The 18653-nt window shown below is 38.2% G+C and overlaps 1 protein-coding gene across 2 annotated transcripts in view; it reads left to right on the top strand.

The window, feature by feature from the left end:
* Nucleotides 1–3883: 3883 nt before the first annotated feature.
* The window catches only part of adgrb3 (adhesion G protein-coupled receptor B3), a 124109-nt gene continuing 109339 nt past the window's right edge, over nt 3884–18653 (top strand). For both annotated transcript variants that reach the window (XM_044373726.1, XM_044373725.1), the window contains exons 1-2: nt 3884–4144; nt 5792–6560. In XM_044373726.1, coding sequence (XP_044229661.1) covers nt 5807–6560 — 754 coding nt within the window. In that variant the 5' untranslated portion in view covers nt 3884–4144; nt 5792–5806. The remainder of the gene's footprint in view (nt 4145–5791; nt 6561–18653) is intronic.

Genomic DNA, 18653 nt, shown 5'->3' with positions numbered 1-18653 from the left:
CAGGTGATAATAGGGCAGTTCTTTATACGAGGTCATGAATAATTCAGAAACCATGTGCTGAAACAGATTCTTGAGTTGACAGAGTGACAGATTCTGCAACTGCTATTAGATGAGAAATATCACAAATGTTTTAGAGATTCTAGCCGGGAATAAATTGATCTGCTGTGTGTGCTAAAGTACTGGTAAGCTCTAACTGAATGCAATATCAAGATTTTTCATAAAAAATCAAAAAGGATTTCTGTACGCATAACATTTATAAATATATAAATCTGTTGCACATACACACACCCATTTGACATTCCTTTGACTTGACCATAAGGCAAATTACACTTTATCTACAACATTGTTTCAAATCATAACACAGACCACATGATGTTATTTATGTTCTTTATTCTTTTTAATTTTTTTTTTACTTTCAAACCACTGGGAGGAATACATTTTTTATAGGATATATCACACTGTCGTTAGTGCACACCATTCCAGTCTAAATGCAATCATGGTAACAATTTCTATGACACCCATGTCCATAACGTATAATAAACATACTTTTAATGCATTATAATCTTCTTATAGCGCTGTATAATTATAGTTATAAGCATATATAAATATTCATAATGCTTTATAACAATAATCATTACACACTATTTAGTATTTTATAATGACTTATAAGGTCAAGTATCATGATACTTCACAGCTACTGGTCACTCACTGACATTTCTTTTTGCAAGGATCAGTGTATTATAATTCTCATAGTTACCAGGTTTTTTTAAGGACTAACTTTTGTTGATCAAACTTTTGCATAAAAGTAAAATATACATCTACAGGTAAAGTAGAAATTGTTTCAGGTATTATCTATAATTTGAGTCAATTGAGTCTTTAGAAACATTACATTAGTGAAATGTAAATGTCCATCATTCAGTTATTCATCATCAAAAAAGTTGTTTTAATTTGGAGCACTCAATTAATTGTCTGTTATAACCCGTTAAACAAATAAATTAATTTTATGACATTTTGACTTGTTCTTGTATAGATTTAATGATATACAGTGACCACTAATAGTGACTTATAACCAGCTAATAATCTTATAATCTGCCTACACCTCAGGAATTTCATTTCACTTAAAGCACCCAATGACCACTTAGAGTAACTTGTAATTACATTATAATGCATTATAACAGTGATTATAATGCCTTATAAAATTATTATAATGTATTACAACTATGAGAATTATAATACACTATGATCCTTGCAAAAAATGTCAGTGAGTGACTAGCAATTATGTAGTATTATGATACTTGACATTATAAGTCATTATAAAATGCTTTATGTGTTATAATTATTGTTATAAAACATTTTGAATATTTATGAGTGCTTATAACTATAATTATACAGTGCTATAAGCAGATTATTACGCATTATAAGTATGTTTATAATGCATTATAGGCATAGAAAGTGTTACTGCAATTATTTCTGGTTTAACTTTGCCTACATACTGTAGAACCACGTTTCATCATTAAAAGTGGATTGCATCTTCTCTCCTACTTGCTAAATAACCAAACATGCAGGGTGCCATTTGGACTCTGGAAATGTCCTTGCAGGGGAGAGTGATGGCAGCATTCCTGAGGCTTGGCAATTGGCCTCCCCATGAGTCAGTGGAGAGATACTTATTGTGTTTTCATTGTTCACTAAGGCTTTGCATGAATTTCTTCCACATCTTAGCTTACTGAGCCAAATTCTTCCTAAATGCCAAAGTCTTCATTATGGCTGTGGAAAGTGGGCTGGCTCGAGGTCACCCCTGATGTTCCACCGGCTGCCTGGGGAAGACTGGAATTAGAAAGCTACCGCAGTCACAGGCCATGGCAACCAACTGAGCTGAATGACTCCAATCTCCTTTATAAGTTTGGCAACAGATTAACAATGTTGTAAACGCTGCATGGTACAGGATGTTGGGGATATAAACAAGTTCTTTCAGATTCCCACATTGCTGTGGCTGTGTGTCATTCTGGAGTATTCTTTGGAAAGGCTGGCTTACAGACACTTCACACTGAAACTTGCTGGAAATAAATAAACAAATAGGCTCTTCATGCAGCATCTGCTCAGATGGAACACATTCAGTCAAGGCCTGAAAGAGACGGCCAGGCTAATGAGAGTTAACTGAGCACAGCAAAATGATTAGAGCAGCTGACCCATCCTCCAAAAAAGTTAAAAATTAAAAAACAGTGGTAAAATTGTACCGGGGAACAATTACTTCAATCTGCACAGCCCAATCTAATGCCTCCCTTTCTTAATATGCAAATAATTCAAAATATGCAAATTAACTGCAGCTCCAACATGTGTGAAGGTCATGCACATTAATTTCCCATTCATTAGCCTAACTTTTTTTTTTAATGCATATGAAGATTGTAGGCCTATAATTATGAATCTGATGCTGTATTTGCACCTGATAAAAATGACCCACCTATCTGAAAAAAAAGCCGTCCTCCACTATAAAGGGAAGGAAATGTGATCAGCAGGTGATTCAGATGACTCCCCATCCCCTGTCCATTATACTTTCATTCTTCCCATGAATTCGGCAGATAGGCAATGATGACTATTGCAGAGCCATTGATGCCGCATTGTCAGTGACCAGTTGTTGGAAGCCTGGAACTTATGTTGGATTTAATTGACTGTTGCTTGTTGAATGAATGCAGCTCAGAATAGCAGGACAAAGCATTGAAAAAAGAAAAAAAAATCATAAAGGCTGAAGCTGCTTTTAAGAGTTAATTTGTTTGTCAAGTGGCTACAGTAGCTCATAAATAGGCTACCTCTGATTCTTACCTTGAATAGCCTACACACATAAGCATTCTCTTGACTGCACACGTCTTAGAGGAAGGTAGAGGGGAAAAAAACAACCAAACCAACCAAACAAAGACACACACACACACACACACACACACACACACACACACACACACACACACACACACACACACACACCAGGTTTGAGCTGCACCTGTAAGGTGCATAACAACAACTTTCCAAAGGGGGCTCAGCTCAACTTGCCCCATAAGCATTTGCTCCAGCACAGCGTGAGGGCGGCGAACAGGAGGGTGTTCAGCGTGCTGTTCACCACCAACCAGGGAAGAAATCAAAACAACAGCGGCTGTCACCCATCAGAAGAGAAGGAAAAATTACCAAGCGAGCTTTCAGGTCCCACTGATAGAGAGCAAGGGATATATTTATAATCACATCATTCCCATGCACTCCCCTTTCCACTAAAAAAAACAAATAGAAAGAAAGTCCATGAAATATTCCTGTTTTGGAGAAGGCTGCTGCAAAGCGCGGCGTTGTCTGAACACAACTGTGAGGGTCCAGTTCAGGGGGGAAACCCTTTTGACTCGAATTAAGGGGAGGCTGTATGACAAGAAAAAAAAGATAGAAAGAGGGAGGAGGAGGGCAGGGAAGAAAGTGGTGGTGGTGCCAGACGCAGCGACAGTAAGAAGCGTAGGCCTACGTACGTGCTTTATCTTAGCGGCTGAGTGTGTGACGTGATATTGCAGCCTGCTCCTGGAGCTCTGCAAGCACCAAGCAAAGCGCGTCTATTTCTCTCTCTCTGTTGTAACTCACTATAGCCCCCCAACATCTCACATCCACCCACTACGGATCTTTTTTTCTACCCCCTTTTTTTCTAGAGGGGGGGTGTGCGACTTGCTGGAGAAAACGTTATCAGTGGGAAATAGAGACGTGGAGCCTGCCGAATTAATTTATGGTAATACTGTAAGAATTGCTCTCTTCTTTTCATCACTCCAAGAATTTCTTTCTCTCTCTGTGTCTCTCTCGGTCTTCCCCCCCCCCACCCCCCCTCAACCCCACCTCCCCCCCTTTCTCTCGCTCTCTCTCTCTCTCCTCTCTCGGTGGCTGTCGTGGTGTTGTTGCGCTCCGTTTTGATGGGAAAAACCCAGAAGAAGAAGAAGAAGACGGGGGGGATATGAGCGGGCAGACCGGAGTGTAACGCATTTTATTTTCATCCATTGAACCATCTTGTTGCGCCGGACTTCTATTGTCGGGAATGGGGAGTATTGATTCACTGGAGGACTGCAGAATTTATTTATAAAGGATGTGGTCAAGTATGTTGGAAAAATAGCCATAGCTTCCGCAGTGTAAGGTAAGATTATTATGATTACTATTATTATTATTGCTATTATTATTATTATTATTATTGCATGAAACCAGCAAGCAGCTGAAAAAGCTGATTTTCATGTCATCTGTCAGTTAAAGTTTATCCCCCCCCTGTTAAATATTTGTCCTGTCTATTCAACATGATGGCTTAGGAGCTTTCATCCGTTCACATTAGTCTAGGGTGCTTAACAGATGATTTTTAAGAGCTGATCTCTCTCTTAAGAGGCAGAAATCACTTTAAAGTGCCGAGCGAGCGTCGAACTGACACTGCATGAGATGTAGCCCGTGTCTCTATATTCAGATTTCCTCTCGAGACGAAATTGCTCTTAGAAGCCCCGGCAATAAAATCAGCGTCTCCTGACGACCGATTTCTCGTCTCCAGAATACTGATTTTTGTGCAGCCTTGGCCATGAATCTTGCGCAAGGATGTGGAATCATATGGATTTATCGCGACTAAAAGCTGGTTTCACTCATAACTGCTTCCACGAATCCTTATGTAACACATATTTTATCCTAACGTGCTGTGAAGGGCTGGTTTTAACAGTCAAAAAGAATAAGTTGGAGAAATAAAAGTGAAAAATGTATCTATTCTCTGGACTCTGGTATCTATAGCCTACTTGGAATTTCAACGCCTACACACACACACACACACACACACACACATGCACACACACATGCACACACAGTTTCAGACACGCGCACATACACAGGCACGCTCTGCTGTGACACTGCTCACAGCTGCATTGCCTGTAGGATTAAAGCAATCAGGACATCGCGTTGCATTCTCTCTCTTTCTCCATCTCTCTCTTTCTCCCTCTTTTTCGCACACAAACACACTTAGGAGCGCGCGCACGCACTCAAACACACGCACAAAAGCACGCGCGCGCACACACTCACATACACTCTCTCTCTCTCACACACACACACACACACACACACACACACTGGCTCTTTATCAAATTGCATTGTAAAATATGTCAAGCCCTGAATTTCGGAGACATGGACGGAAAGCGCGCAGGAGAGAAGCCATAGTGACCAGACGGGCGCAGAAAGACATTTTTCAGTCTGTGAATTTGGCCTCCTCCTCATATTACCTAACTGCCGTTGGAGGAAACTGACTAAGTCACGAAAAAACTGCTTGGTTGTAAAAGATCCCTGTTACTGCGTAAAATGAGCAGTTGCATCCCACAGCTTGTGAGGACTGAACCGACTTGGATGCCTTTTCCACTGTTTGTCTTTTGATGTCAGATATTCTAAACAGCTATATTTGAACTTCTCCAGGGATTGTGCCACACCAAATATGACCCAATTAATAATGTCTAAATGACTCACATTATTGCACCCCCCCCCCCCCCCCCCCCCACATAAAAAAAATAAAAATCTAAAAATAAATAAATAAATAAATAATGACTAAAGCAACCACAAGGTGGCAATGTTTGCACAAAGTATAGTAATGAAGGAGGCAGGATGGGGATGCAGAAGACATGTTGCTGAGGTTATTGTGGCTTTTTTCCCCATTTTCATGGTTAGATGTGATAAGAAATGTGTGAAGCACATCAATCAGAGTTGATAAGAGATCATCTCTCATGTCTCCAGTGTCCTAACATTCCTCTGTGTCATTTTCTCCTTGCAGGCCAAATGACATAGGATGAAGGCTGTTCGAAACCTGTTGATTTATATATTTTCCACCTATCTTCTGGTTATGTTTGGATTAACTGGTGCCCAAGATTATTGGTGTTCCACTCTGGTCAAGGGGGTCATTTATGGATCATATTCGGTGACTGAAATGTTTCCTAAGAACTATACAAACTGTACATGGACGCTGGAGAACCCAGACCCTACCAAATACAGCATCTACCTGAAGCTATACAAGCGAGACTTGAGCTGCTCTGAATATTCTTTGCTTGCTTATCAGTTTGACCATTACTCACACGAAAAGATCAATGAATTGCTGAAAGTCAACGAATCTATAGTGTACCTGTGCGATTCAAAGAATATTTATGTATTTTTGCTGTATGACAAGAATTTTGTCCAACTCCGGAGAGTTTTCCCTTATGATTATAATGGATTGACGCCACAGAAGCTGGATGAGGAGGAGAAATCTATTGTGGAGTTTCTGGTGTTGAATAAGGCCAGCCCCAGCCAGTTTGGGTGTCAAGTGCTTTGTACGTGGCTGGAAAACTGCCTGAAATTAGAGAAGGGGACAGTGGAGACATGTGGGATCGTGTACACAAAATGCACTTGCCCTCAGCATTTAGGCGATGGAGAATCAGAGAGTATGCTCATGCTGAATAACGTGGTATTACCTTTAAATCCACAAACGGAGGGCTGCTTGTCACCCCAACTACAAGCTGGGCAGATCTGCAATCTGAGTGCAGAAGTGAAACGACCTCCTAAAGAAGGTGAGTATCCTGTCATTTTTCTCCTATATGCTGACATAGATGTAGATTTAATGGACTACTGTATGCATAGATAAGATAGTAATCATGTCAGTCAAATGTGCACGTCAATCACTCCCTTCTCTACCCTTATTGCATGTTTGAAGTGTGATGGCCCATGAAACAAAGAGCACACATAGATATATAGGCTATAGTTGGCTCAGAAATGTGTCAACTTTGAGAACAAAGCTGCCAGAGGAGTTGGGTGTAGTAAAGACCACACCAGCACAAAACCAAACCACCAAAAAGGGGTCTTTCATTTGGTTGGACTGAATTCAAAATGCACTATCATTGCTGTGAATTTAAAATGGCTGTTTTTATACACATCACCACAGAGTTAAAATGGCTGCAAATCCAAAGATAATTTTTTGTGTGTTATACATTTATGTCAGTGTCATCCATAAGAGGACCAACAGTGGCCAATATGGACATGTCCTCAGGTTTTACAGTCACATGGAACAATTGGGATCATGGATGCAGCAGCGTCAAATTGGACCCCATTACTCATGCAATGCAACATTTAAAACTTAAGCTTAAAAATTAGTTCCTAGTCAAATCTGTAGAATGGAAATGAAACATTATTCTATAATATAAGACTTTTTGTATTTTCAGAGGAGTTTTAAGACATAGTGGTACTACTTGTGTAGTGTTGCCATAGAGCAATGCAATGTGTTTTGACTGCATTTTGGAACTGAGCAATAATGAACAAACAGTTAAGAGTTGGCAGAAGAAAATGGCTGTAATCATTAGCAGTAGATGTGCTTGCAGTTTTAATTCACACATGTGCATAAATGCTTACATACAAACACTTATACATTTACATACACTCACAGGTAGACAGCTGAATAGGAAATTTGAAAGTAAACGGTGATGATAAGGTCATAATGAATCTGTTCATTAGTGTCACCAGGTAGCAGAGGGAGGTTTTGTAGTTAACACACGTGTGAAGCTCTTTGAATTACAAAGGAAGCCCTTCCTGACACATAGCTGCTTGCATTTTATAACTGGGGGGAAAATAAAACCCCAAAGGAATACGCTACATATTTCAGAGGTGAGGTGCATGAGACATAAAGGAGTGGCATTCATTCCGGCACACTGAACCAAAAATAATGAGTCAACCTTTAGATTTTGGGGGAAAATAATGACAGCACGGAGTGTTATCTCCCTTGTGGTACCAAAATAACAGTAGCAATAATAGCACCCTGGAGAACAGGTGGCAGTTTTCTAATCAAAAAGAACAGATGAGCATCTATTACAGCTGTTTGGTCGACTCCTCCTGACTGCTGCCACATGCTACGTGACATTTAGGCATGCTTTTGAAACACACTAATACAGGATTTTAGAGATATAACATCTAGATACTACTACACCTAAGGTCTTTTTAATGCTTTTGCAAGAGTTACTCTTGCTTCAAATTTCCACATGATATTTGAAGTGGCTGGCCTCTATCAAGTTGGATGATAAACTCATTTTGAGTATGTTTCACCTACCCTTTCACTAGAGCCCTTGAGCAATAATGCATACAGTTCCTGATGCGAATTACCACTACAACTCACCCTGCAGTCAAGTAGCATGTGCAGTAACATCAATGAGTATGACTCAGCTGTGTATTTTTGTCATTTAGTGAATCCTATGTTCCAATCACAAATATTACCAGGAAACATTATGCTTATTTGCACTGAAAACTCTCTGCTCCAAAATAACATTTGACATTTTTCTATCAGCATGTTAATAACAGCTTAAGAGCACAGCTTATTTTTTTTCTCTCAGAAGATTTTCCACAAGCTTCTATTTATAGGGCTGGTTGATGGGAGGTTTGAATAAATCCGTTTTCATCTGGATAACGGGGATATCACCACTGGGTTTAAAAGAGCACTGTGTCTCCTGTGGCATCATAGTGACAGAGTGGGTGTTCCTGATGAAGAATAAAGCATTACAAACAGTCGACAAGGGCTCCATTTGATAAAATCGCTTGTCTTTGATCTTCTCAGTTCCTGGTAGAGGATGGCTTCAGAGCACATCAAAGAAAAGCAGGGCTGAAGGTTGTATACTGCAGCCATGCCACTGAAATGCCCCACCAGTGTTTCACCCAGACTGAGGATAACAACATTTTAAAGGTTAAAGCTCTTAACTATTTAAGGTGATTATGCAGACAAAGGACAGGGCTGATTCCTTGATACCGTGGCATTTTGAAAACCACAGTGACACAATGAAATCCTAAACAGATGTACTAGACGGATGACTCATTTATGCAGTTTTATTTTTATCACATTCTCTCATTTCATGAATAAAAGTTGTAAAAGGAGACAGCACAGTGGCTCAGTGGCACTCACAGCAAGACAGATTTAATTCATGGTCTTTGTGTGTGTGTGTGTGTGTGTGTGTGTGTGTGTGTACGTGTGTTCTGTGTTCGCGTGGGATTCCTCCCACATCCCACACATGTAGTAGACTGATGACTCCGAACGAGCCATAGGTGAATGAGTGACTGCCTGTGATAGCACTGAGATGTCCGGGTGACGTGTCTAGAGTGCTTTCTTGCTTTAGAGGCTGCAGATTAGTGTGACCCTGAATTGAAAAAAATACCATAGATGGAAAAAAAAAAGCTGAGAGAAAATGTTTTACACTTTCTCTATACTGTTAAGTCATAAATTGAATAAAAATCATGGTGCATTTGCAGTACAACCAGATGTGAGAATATTTTTTCACCCAGATATCTGCCCTTTCCCCATTGCATCCTGCGCAGATGCTGGCATTTACATGTACGCAAGCTTAAAATCCCCTAAATTCACATTGTGCTATTCAAATCACCCATAAATTGCACTTGGCTGCAGGAAATAAACAACGTCATGAGGAATTGTCTCGTTCTGTGGCTCTGTTGACTAGTCTGCCCTTGGCTAAGGAAAAGCGTCTCATTCTTTGTCTCGTTTTGTTGGAGCATGCCAGTTTTTGAGGATCAGGGTCAAGGAGTCGCATTGTTTGAGAGGAATGTGTCATGTTCTCCAAGTTCACTGTTAATAAAGCCTCAAATTGTGACATTCCCATCGAGATTTGTCACTGTGTGGTGTGAAAAAATTGTTACAATCACATTCTGTTTGCTGAAATATTGTCACTGAAAAGCCTATATAGTATTATTTGCTTTTAATGTTTAAAATGAAATGGCATTATCAGTTTTGTAGTCGAAACAGTATTTTGATACTGTCACATATTTCAGTTCATAATCCCGCACCCACCTCTTCCCCTATTCCTATTTCCGTGTTGTCATTGACTTATTGGTGATAGTGAAAAAAGACGACAGAGGCGGCAGTGACAGTAAGATGCTTTCGGGAGATTAGGGTTTATAATTTACTTCAAACCCAATAATGCTACAAAGAAATGAAGCTCATAAGTATGCATAATTTGAAATAAATATTTTATGAGTACACAAACTGTGCCTCCAAATTCACTGTTTGCACAAGAAGTAGGTTAGAAATGACTATGACATCACAAATTACAGTCCTGATCTTCTGTTTTCCACTTGAGAGACAATTATTCACACTTATGAACACTGATTTGACTCTAACATGCAATATGCAACATTATGAAATAAATCAGTTCCTTATTTGGTTTTTTAGCCTTGTTTAACAAGGATGATTTAAAGAAACCACCCTTAAACTGACAGGGGATGCAACATTTCAAATTTCTTTGTTTCAAATAATGTGGTACCAAAGGTTTTACCGTATCTAAGGAACATACCCACTTAAAGACCAAATGCAGATACTTATTTGTGCAGTTGCAGATACGTATTTGAACATTACGGTTTCTGACTACGCAGCCCATGTGCCATGTGGAAAATGGCAATAGGATTTTATTGGCAAATGAAATGTGTGTGAAGCGTTCTAATACACTGTCACCCGCCAAAGTCCTGAGCGCTGCAGCAGCTCAGCCTCGCTGCCTCACATAGTGAGGCCTTTTATTCACTTTGGATCTCAGTCAAGTCACTCAGTAGTCACACTGCATTATGCTCACCCCCATTGTTCAGTACACTTGGAGGCCATTTTAGTTCCAATTCAGTGAAGGAGAGAGCTCAGCTCAACAGCACTGAATCTGTTTGTTTTATCTTAGACATGCATTATTTGTCTTTAGCTAGAGTGAATATCTTGAATATCCCGATTCACCCTAAAGAATAAGAACTAAGACTAAGAACTAAGAATTTAAGACTACAGTAAATGTTGTCCCCATGTTCAGCTCTTGTAGATACAATTGTTTTACCTGGTTTTGCAGCAGTGTCCTCTGTGCTCATTCCTCTGTATTCAACCTTCTGAGGCAACTGTGTTGAAAAGGAAACACTAAAGAAAGTTGTTATGGAGTGACAAAATCAACACAACTAAGTATGATAGACTGTAGGGCCCTCTAAGAATCAGCTTGACAGCCATCTTCTTTGTCCATTAACTGCATATTAAATTTTGCCTATTTAAAAATTGGATGGTACAGAGCGTGGGATGATTTAAGTTTTATGCTGTAATCGATTACACAGCTTTGGGTCAATTCCAGTCAGTTTTGTGAAACATATACTGAAAACTGCTAAAATGAGGTCAAACGTTACATCGAAAATTACTTCAGCATCTGCAAGACTGTGATTCTTAAGAAAAGCTAATGGAACATTTAAGTAAGTGAGCAATGCTTTTCTGTGCTTGGCTCAAAAATACATATATATATAAACTGTATATTCTTCAAATGGCCCAGGTCCCTGTAAAATTCATGACTCCTAAATCATTTTACACAGTGATATAAAACCATAAAAACTGTTGCCATGTTTAAAGTTCTGCTTAAACCACTCACACTGTCACACATGAATGCAACCATTACAGATTTATGATACAATAAAGGGTCCACCACATGAGGCTTGGTAAGGTTTTTATTTTGCACAGCAAAAGAAAAGATAAAACTTGTACAGTTATGTGTTGCTGTTATCATATTGCACTTCCACATAGCATTTTCTGATAATTGCTTTATTAAAGACTGAAAACCTATTTTCAAAATTATCTTCCCAGTATGACGGATGGTGTCCAACATGTTTGTTCCTCTGTTCTTCTCGCTTGTTTGAAGTGGGCAGAGCTCATTTAGAAAAAAGATGACATCACGTATTTCTTGGCACCAATCATAGCTCAGCAACACTTGAATCAAAATCTGATGACAGCTGTCATGTGGTTGTTTGTTTATGTAGTCAGGCTCCTGTCAATCAAATCAAATGTGATCACACCCACACAGTCTTGATGAAGCAGATTACAGTAGCTGAGTTTTTGAGTGTTAATAGCCAAAAGTGTTTTTTTTTCTGAACTTTGACTTTAATTGTTGCTTATTTGGTCGTGAATATTTAATATTATAGAGAAAACCATAACATTCTGAACTAAGTTTTATGGGGCTTTCAAAAAAACACCATCTTTTAAATGAGATACAACATTTATATCTATATTTAGTTATATTGTTGAAAATAAATTTCTCTTTTTAAAGCTGCAGTGTATGATCTGAAAATATGTTTAGAGCATATGGAATTGTTAGAATTCTTAGGGGCAAGATTTTCGTATTTGTTATTATTTATATCTTTAACAATTTAGGTTGAAGCTGCACTATTTCTCCAGTTAGATCAGTATATAGTACTGTATTTGCCTTTGGATATCTGGCCAGATATTAATATATAAAATGATAAAGTATCAGTGTGGAATGAATCATTTATGTGGTCCTTTTCCTACTATACATGTACAATATAACATTGGAGAAATAACTAAAACTGCCAAAAGTTTTAATGCCAGCTGCAAAACAACATTTAGTTTCAGTTAATTGTTTATCTTCAAGCTTAGCTTCTTATCTTTGTATTTTTATTTTTTTATTTCTAACTATTTCTAAGAGCTACTTCTACCATTCACCAGGCCTGATGCAAGCTATGATAACCTGGCAGCTGAGTGGATGAAGATCAGCTGTGAATGCTGTTGTTCATTTGACATGGATTTGTGATCTCAGTCTTGAGGCTCTGTTTCAGCAGCATGACAATTGGAAGTCAGAGTGATAACTCTCCACTACACCAGACTGTGTACTGCCAAGTGCCTCAGAGTAAATTAAAACCTGGTGTTGTCACAGCTGAACTGCAGACAGGAAATGCAAGAAGTCTGGAAGAAAACCTGAAATACAATTTAGAAAGTGTGGACATGATTTATGGGTTTTAGACATCTTGAGAGACATACACTGTGACTACACACCAAAATGACTGCTTGAATGAATTCAAACTTAAAATGACAATATACATATTGGATCACTCTCAAGCAAAAAAAAGTAATGTTGTAGCTTGAACTACTGCCAAAATAAAATAATGATTTTTAAAGGGGACCTTTTATGCTTTTCCTTATTTTCAGTCATATATATAATGTTACAATTTATTTTAGATTGGAGAACATGGCCAAAGTGTCAAATAATGAGGCAAACGTATGTAGAAGTAATCCCTGTGAGCAAAAAGCTCAGGCTTCAGACTACTCTGAACACTTGATTTCCAACAATTTTTCCCTTTTCTTGTGAAGGATTTCTTTATATGGTCATCTGCTCCACCCACAGAGTATAGGTTCACTGCTCTGGTACACTAACATTATGTCTTTTTCCCCATTGTTTTAGGGGTAGTCAAGCTGGCATGCTGTGAGTGTTTTTCCATTACACAGCGACCGGTGTGTTGACTGGTTTTTAGCGCCGTTAACAAAACTCTGTTCATTTGGGAAGGAACACATTTAATTTCCTGTAAATTCTTCACAATAATAGTCTCCTGTTAGTTAGTCATATAAAAGATTTTAATTTGAAGCAGTAAAGCAGGAAATGTTGGGTTTACATCAGCGGTTACTTAACACAACTTTGATATGGCTGCCCCTCAGTGGGCTTCTGGAAAGCTGGCCAATCAGAACAGAGTGGGCTCATCTGGAGGGGGCCTTAAAGAGACAGGAGCTGAGACTGCCTGTTAAGAGACAGAGGCTGCATAAAGGGTCAGTATAAGAGAAATAAGGAGTTTTTTGAACTATGAATCATGCAAAACTACTCTAGTGGAGTCCTGGAATAAAAATATAGAGCTGGAAATGAGCATGATAGGCCTTTAAAGATTTGTCTGAAACTTTAAGACTGCTCAGCTAAAACATATTCCAGTTGCCAAATATAGTCATTTGCTTGACTGGATATTGTAGAGAAAAAAATACCTGTATATTGCCCAAAGAGGAACCTACATTTGAGCATCAACATCTCATTTCTTTTCTATGTCATGGAGGTGACAAGTCCGCCTTTTTAATTTACAACCCACAGTAAATACAATTGTCATAAAATGTGTGAGTAGTCTTAATAGTTGTTGCCTATAATAATGTCATATTACAGCAGGAATCGTAATCAGAGTAATGGGTTGCGTAATGTATTATCTAATTCTCTGATGTGAAGCGGCCACACCTCTTGTCCTCAAAACTGTAGCACTTCACCAGTAAAACATTGCATAAGCAATGAGGAAACTCACATGTCTGATTTATTAGCGTGCGTACCCCACCTGTATGCACGTTTCTTGTTATGAATTCCAAACAGTGGCAGATTTGTGTGCCTGTATCTAAGCTGCAGCAACTCCCACAACTACTCATAAATTCTTCTTGAAATGCCACAGATTCGCCTGTTTAGCATTCAATCTCTTATTCAACTCTTTCAGCTTTGCCCATTAAATAGAAATAACACAAAGCAACAAATCTAAACCGCCAGTGCGTTGTAGACAGTGAAAATGTTGAGCCGAGGCTGGTTTGAAGGTTTGACATTACAAATAAAAAGTAAAAAAAATAAGAGGTGACACATGGCGGTTCTTTACTAGTATGTATCTCATCTTCTTAATTTATGTTGCCTCTGTACTTCTATCAATTTGCATAATTTTGCATAAAAAAATCTTTTTTTTAATCTACCATTTATACATATGGTGTGTTCTGTCTTCTAAATGGCTGCACTGTAGGAAACATTTTAGCAGTTTGTGTAATGCGATGAAATGTATTAAAGGTCTTGAATAGTGAGATTATGTTCATGCAAAAGATTGTTTGTGGACTGAATAATTTGGAATGAATAAGTCTTAGGTAAAGCACTCTCTGTTAAAGACCTTTTTGTTTTTTCACTGCAGGGAACTTATTTCACATCTCACCATGAAGCACACTGATGCTGCATCAGTTGTGCTATATTGTGTGCATGACTGAAGCTGATGCTCCATACAGTATGCTACTGTGCTGTTTTGTCACCACAATAGTAAACACATACTTATCACAAGACATTTCCAATTGTAATTGCACATCTTTCTTTGACTTCACAGCATCCAATCTCTATTTTGCAATTTATGAGTTAAAGATAAGTGGACCTTATAAATCAAAGGAATAGACACCGTTGTGCTGTTGTTTCCTTTGACTTCAAAAAGGTTTCTATATAAATGCAAACATAAGTAATGAGTCTCTGTAGATGAAGAAGGCTGTCTCATCTTCCTATTATACAAATTAGATTTGTTTATTGCCATCATATGCATAATTCAATACTAACCATCATTTCTGATTTGATGCCATGAAAATATTCCTGCAGTCTCATTGAGGAGAAAAGAGGGAACACCGTGAACTTGTTTCCATTACAGCCAGCTAAAGCTGAATGTGAAATGAAGGTTTGGTGTCTGTGCTTTACAGCAGAAAGAAGCCGTTCAGCTCATTGTAAAAACAAAATTGGACAACAACAATTGTGATTCTCATAAGATTCATTTAGAATGCGAACCCTTCAAAGTGCGCCTCTGTGCTATTCATCCGTCTAAGAATACATGAACAACATTCACATGAGTGTGTTGCAGCTTTGCCCTACAGTTCTGAAGAGAGGGTGAGTCTTTGAAGTTGTGGATAAACACTGTCACATGTCTAGAACATTTCTTGAGGTTTGTTTTTTTTTTAAAAAAAAGCTAAAAAAAAAAAAATCATATTCTAACTTTTGTGTGGGCCGGCTTAAAGTGGTAAATTTTTATCAAGCCCTTGTTGTGCGGTGCCAGAGATGTTAATGCAAATTATGCTCTGCTTTTGCATGTTCCTGCATTTCAGTCCAGTTAGTTTTGGCCTGTCGCTGGATGGCTATTTCAGCCCACTGAGGAGAGGAATTTGCATAAACATCCACCCACAAAACTTGGCAAATGAGTCTGTCACTCAAAGACACTGTCTGTGTGGTAAAGTGGAGGCAAAATCCAATTTTTTCCTCAAGGGGCCTCTGTAACTGCTCTCACTGGCAGTCCCTCTGCAGGGTATGGCAAGTGTCCTCAAGTAGCTGTGATGGATGCTGCCTTTAAAGTTACACGGTATTCTATGATCTAGGGCAGTATTCACTCTTACATAATCAGTATCGCATAACAATATCATGTCGTCAACACATTCCCCAGAAACTTCGAATTTTATTCAGCACTAGTCATTTTTAATTGTAAAATAAACCAAAAACTAATACCATAACACCTACATATAGTTGTAGAATCATATATGATGTACTGCAGTATCTATCAGACCTTTAGTGCTGACAACTGCTGTTTGAATGACTTACTCTAGTATGCGGTTTGGTCAAGGGCATGAGCTAAAGGTGAATACCGGTCAATAATTCACATATTGTTGCCAGATTGTCTCATTTAGAACATGAAAACTTTCTCCTGAAACTCGAAAAATGGAAATCTAGAGTGATTTGTCAGGATCAGGAAAGCTCAGACTGAACTCATGACCTTTTTTTTTTTATTGGATGCCCTCTTTTTCAGCCTTTCCATTTTACCGTGAATAACACATCAACCAACTAGGCAGTTTTTTTTTCTTCTTGTTTTCACTTCTAGGAATCACTAGTGCCTCTCATGAAAGAGAAAGGAGAGCAAAAAGACAACATTAGAAGTAATGAGGATAAAAAAAATAATATTTGAACTTCCTTTGTACACAAGCTTCCCCTTTGATGTAAAAACAACCCAACTGAAAACAATTGGAGATGAACATCCCATGTTCTGTGGAAGATGTAAAATGGCAGAGTAAATACAGCATTACATAATGTACTATACAACAAACAAATGCAATGAATGTTGTTTATCTAACCATGTCAGCATTCAGGCACAAAAGTTTTATCTTAGGGGGTTGCATTGTGCATACTGCATATTGAGCTTAAACAGTGAATTATTTTTGCAACAGCCATTTATCTTCCACACATATCACAGTGATGTGAAAATCAAAGTTTCTTTTGACCATCGCATTTGTGAATCTTGCATTGCATTGCAAGTTAGCAGGTGTTTTGGTTTTACAACTTCTACAACAACATCACAGATGCATCCGTTGCACTACTTTTATGGGAATTGCTGGAAAAATGTGACGTGCATAGTAGCTGTTTTGGCACTCTTGTTGCTTTTTCACTTTCATACAATTATTATATTAAAAGCAGGTTCTTTCAAATTGAAGCTTGACAGACGCCTGATGGGATATTTCAGTAATGGCCATCACTTACTAAAACAACTGACATTTGCTTGCACTGCCTGTAAATTTCCATGGAGCATTGTGGTTATTCAGCTCCTCTCACTGTAAGAAGACGTCTTATGTAACATACTGTAGAATGAGATTCAGAAATTATCGCTCAGCAACACTCTTGTGCCAGACTGTCATCTTGTCTGCAGCTCTCTGTCCTTCACAGCTCACAGAGAGACTGACAGTGAATCTCTTTTAATAATTAATTACAAATGATGGTAATAATAATAATAAGGAAATCACAACTCAACTGATTTATGTGTATTTAAAATATTGGGTTAATATTATATTAATATTGGGTTAAACAACATTAAGTTATTTTTTAATTGTAGAAAAGAGATACTCAGTAAACAAGCTAACATTTACATTTAATGGTCTGGATTCAAAAGTCCAACTGCTCAACAGTCTCAATACTTGACAAGACAGGTTTATCAATAATTCAAATCACCTAATCAGATACGTTGCATTTGATAACTTTTAACTATTAAAATGTGTTTTGTGCTGTTTATAATGCACATGACGCCGAAGCGGTTATAGAAAAAGGAACGATGGACAATATTTCCTTGACTGCAGGTGTTTCTTTGTTGAAATTGTCAAAAAATGGGGGCCAAATTTGATTTTTAGAGTAAAATAACAAGATTCTGAGTACAAACAAGTGAAGGTTATATTCAGTTTGGCAAATCCAGACTGAAATCAGAATATTTCATTAAGTCTGGACACAAGGGAACTTAATTTACAAATCAGATTTGAAGCACATTCATAGCTGCATTCAAATCAGATTTAATTCAAATTTCTGGATAGTGTGTGTCACAGTCTGCCTGTTTAAGTCAGATTTCAACGGTCCTTGACACCACTGGCAACCAACACATAACACTGATATCACATTCAGAACATGGTTAGCCTGCCAACATTGCTGCACATCTTAAACTCATTTGTCACTTATGCTGTCTGGTTCGGTGGTCTGCAGCACAACTAGATATTGCTATGGCATGAAGACAGAGGTCAATATCTTTATTATTCATCTGGCCTTCAGCATGCTGGTCCGATCTCTGTCAGCGAACATACCTACACTTACATGCTTGCAAAAAGCTGTGTGGACAGTTAGTCCTAATATTGGATTTGAGACACAAATCTGATTTTCTAGCAGTCTGGATATTGTCTTTTTGCAAGATAGCTTGTATCCACTGAATTTTGGAAATGATTGTCTGGGTCTACACTAAAATGACTCATCTGAGTATTTTTAAAGCTGCCAACCCAACTGTTAAGGTTATTAGCATGGTTAACGTGCTAATATTTACCATCTTAGTTTAGTGTGTTAACATGCAAACACTTTCTAATCAGAATTAAACACAAAATACAGCTGAAGCTGATGGTAATGTCATTAGTTTTGCAGGTATGTCATCATAAACCAAAGTACATGATGAATTGGAATGTCAGCTTCATAGAGGAAAGGTCAGGAGATCACCAAAGTCAGTAGGATTCATCCGTTGGGAACCATGAATGTTTGTACACAATTTCATGGCAATCCATCCAG

This window comes from Thunnus albacares, chromosome 14 (assembly GCF_914725855.1).
Source record: "Thunnus albacares chromosome 14, fThuAlb1.1, whole genome shotgun sequence".
In the NCBI taxonomy this organism is placed as follows: domain Eukaryota; kingdom Metazoa; phylum Chordata; class Actinopteri; order Scombriformes; family Scombridae; genus Thunnus; species Thunnus albacares.
Note: the sequence above shows the minus strand (reverse complement) of the source record. Positions and strands in the feature narration are given on the sequence as shown.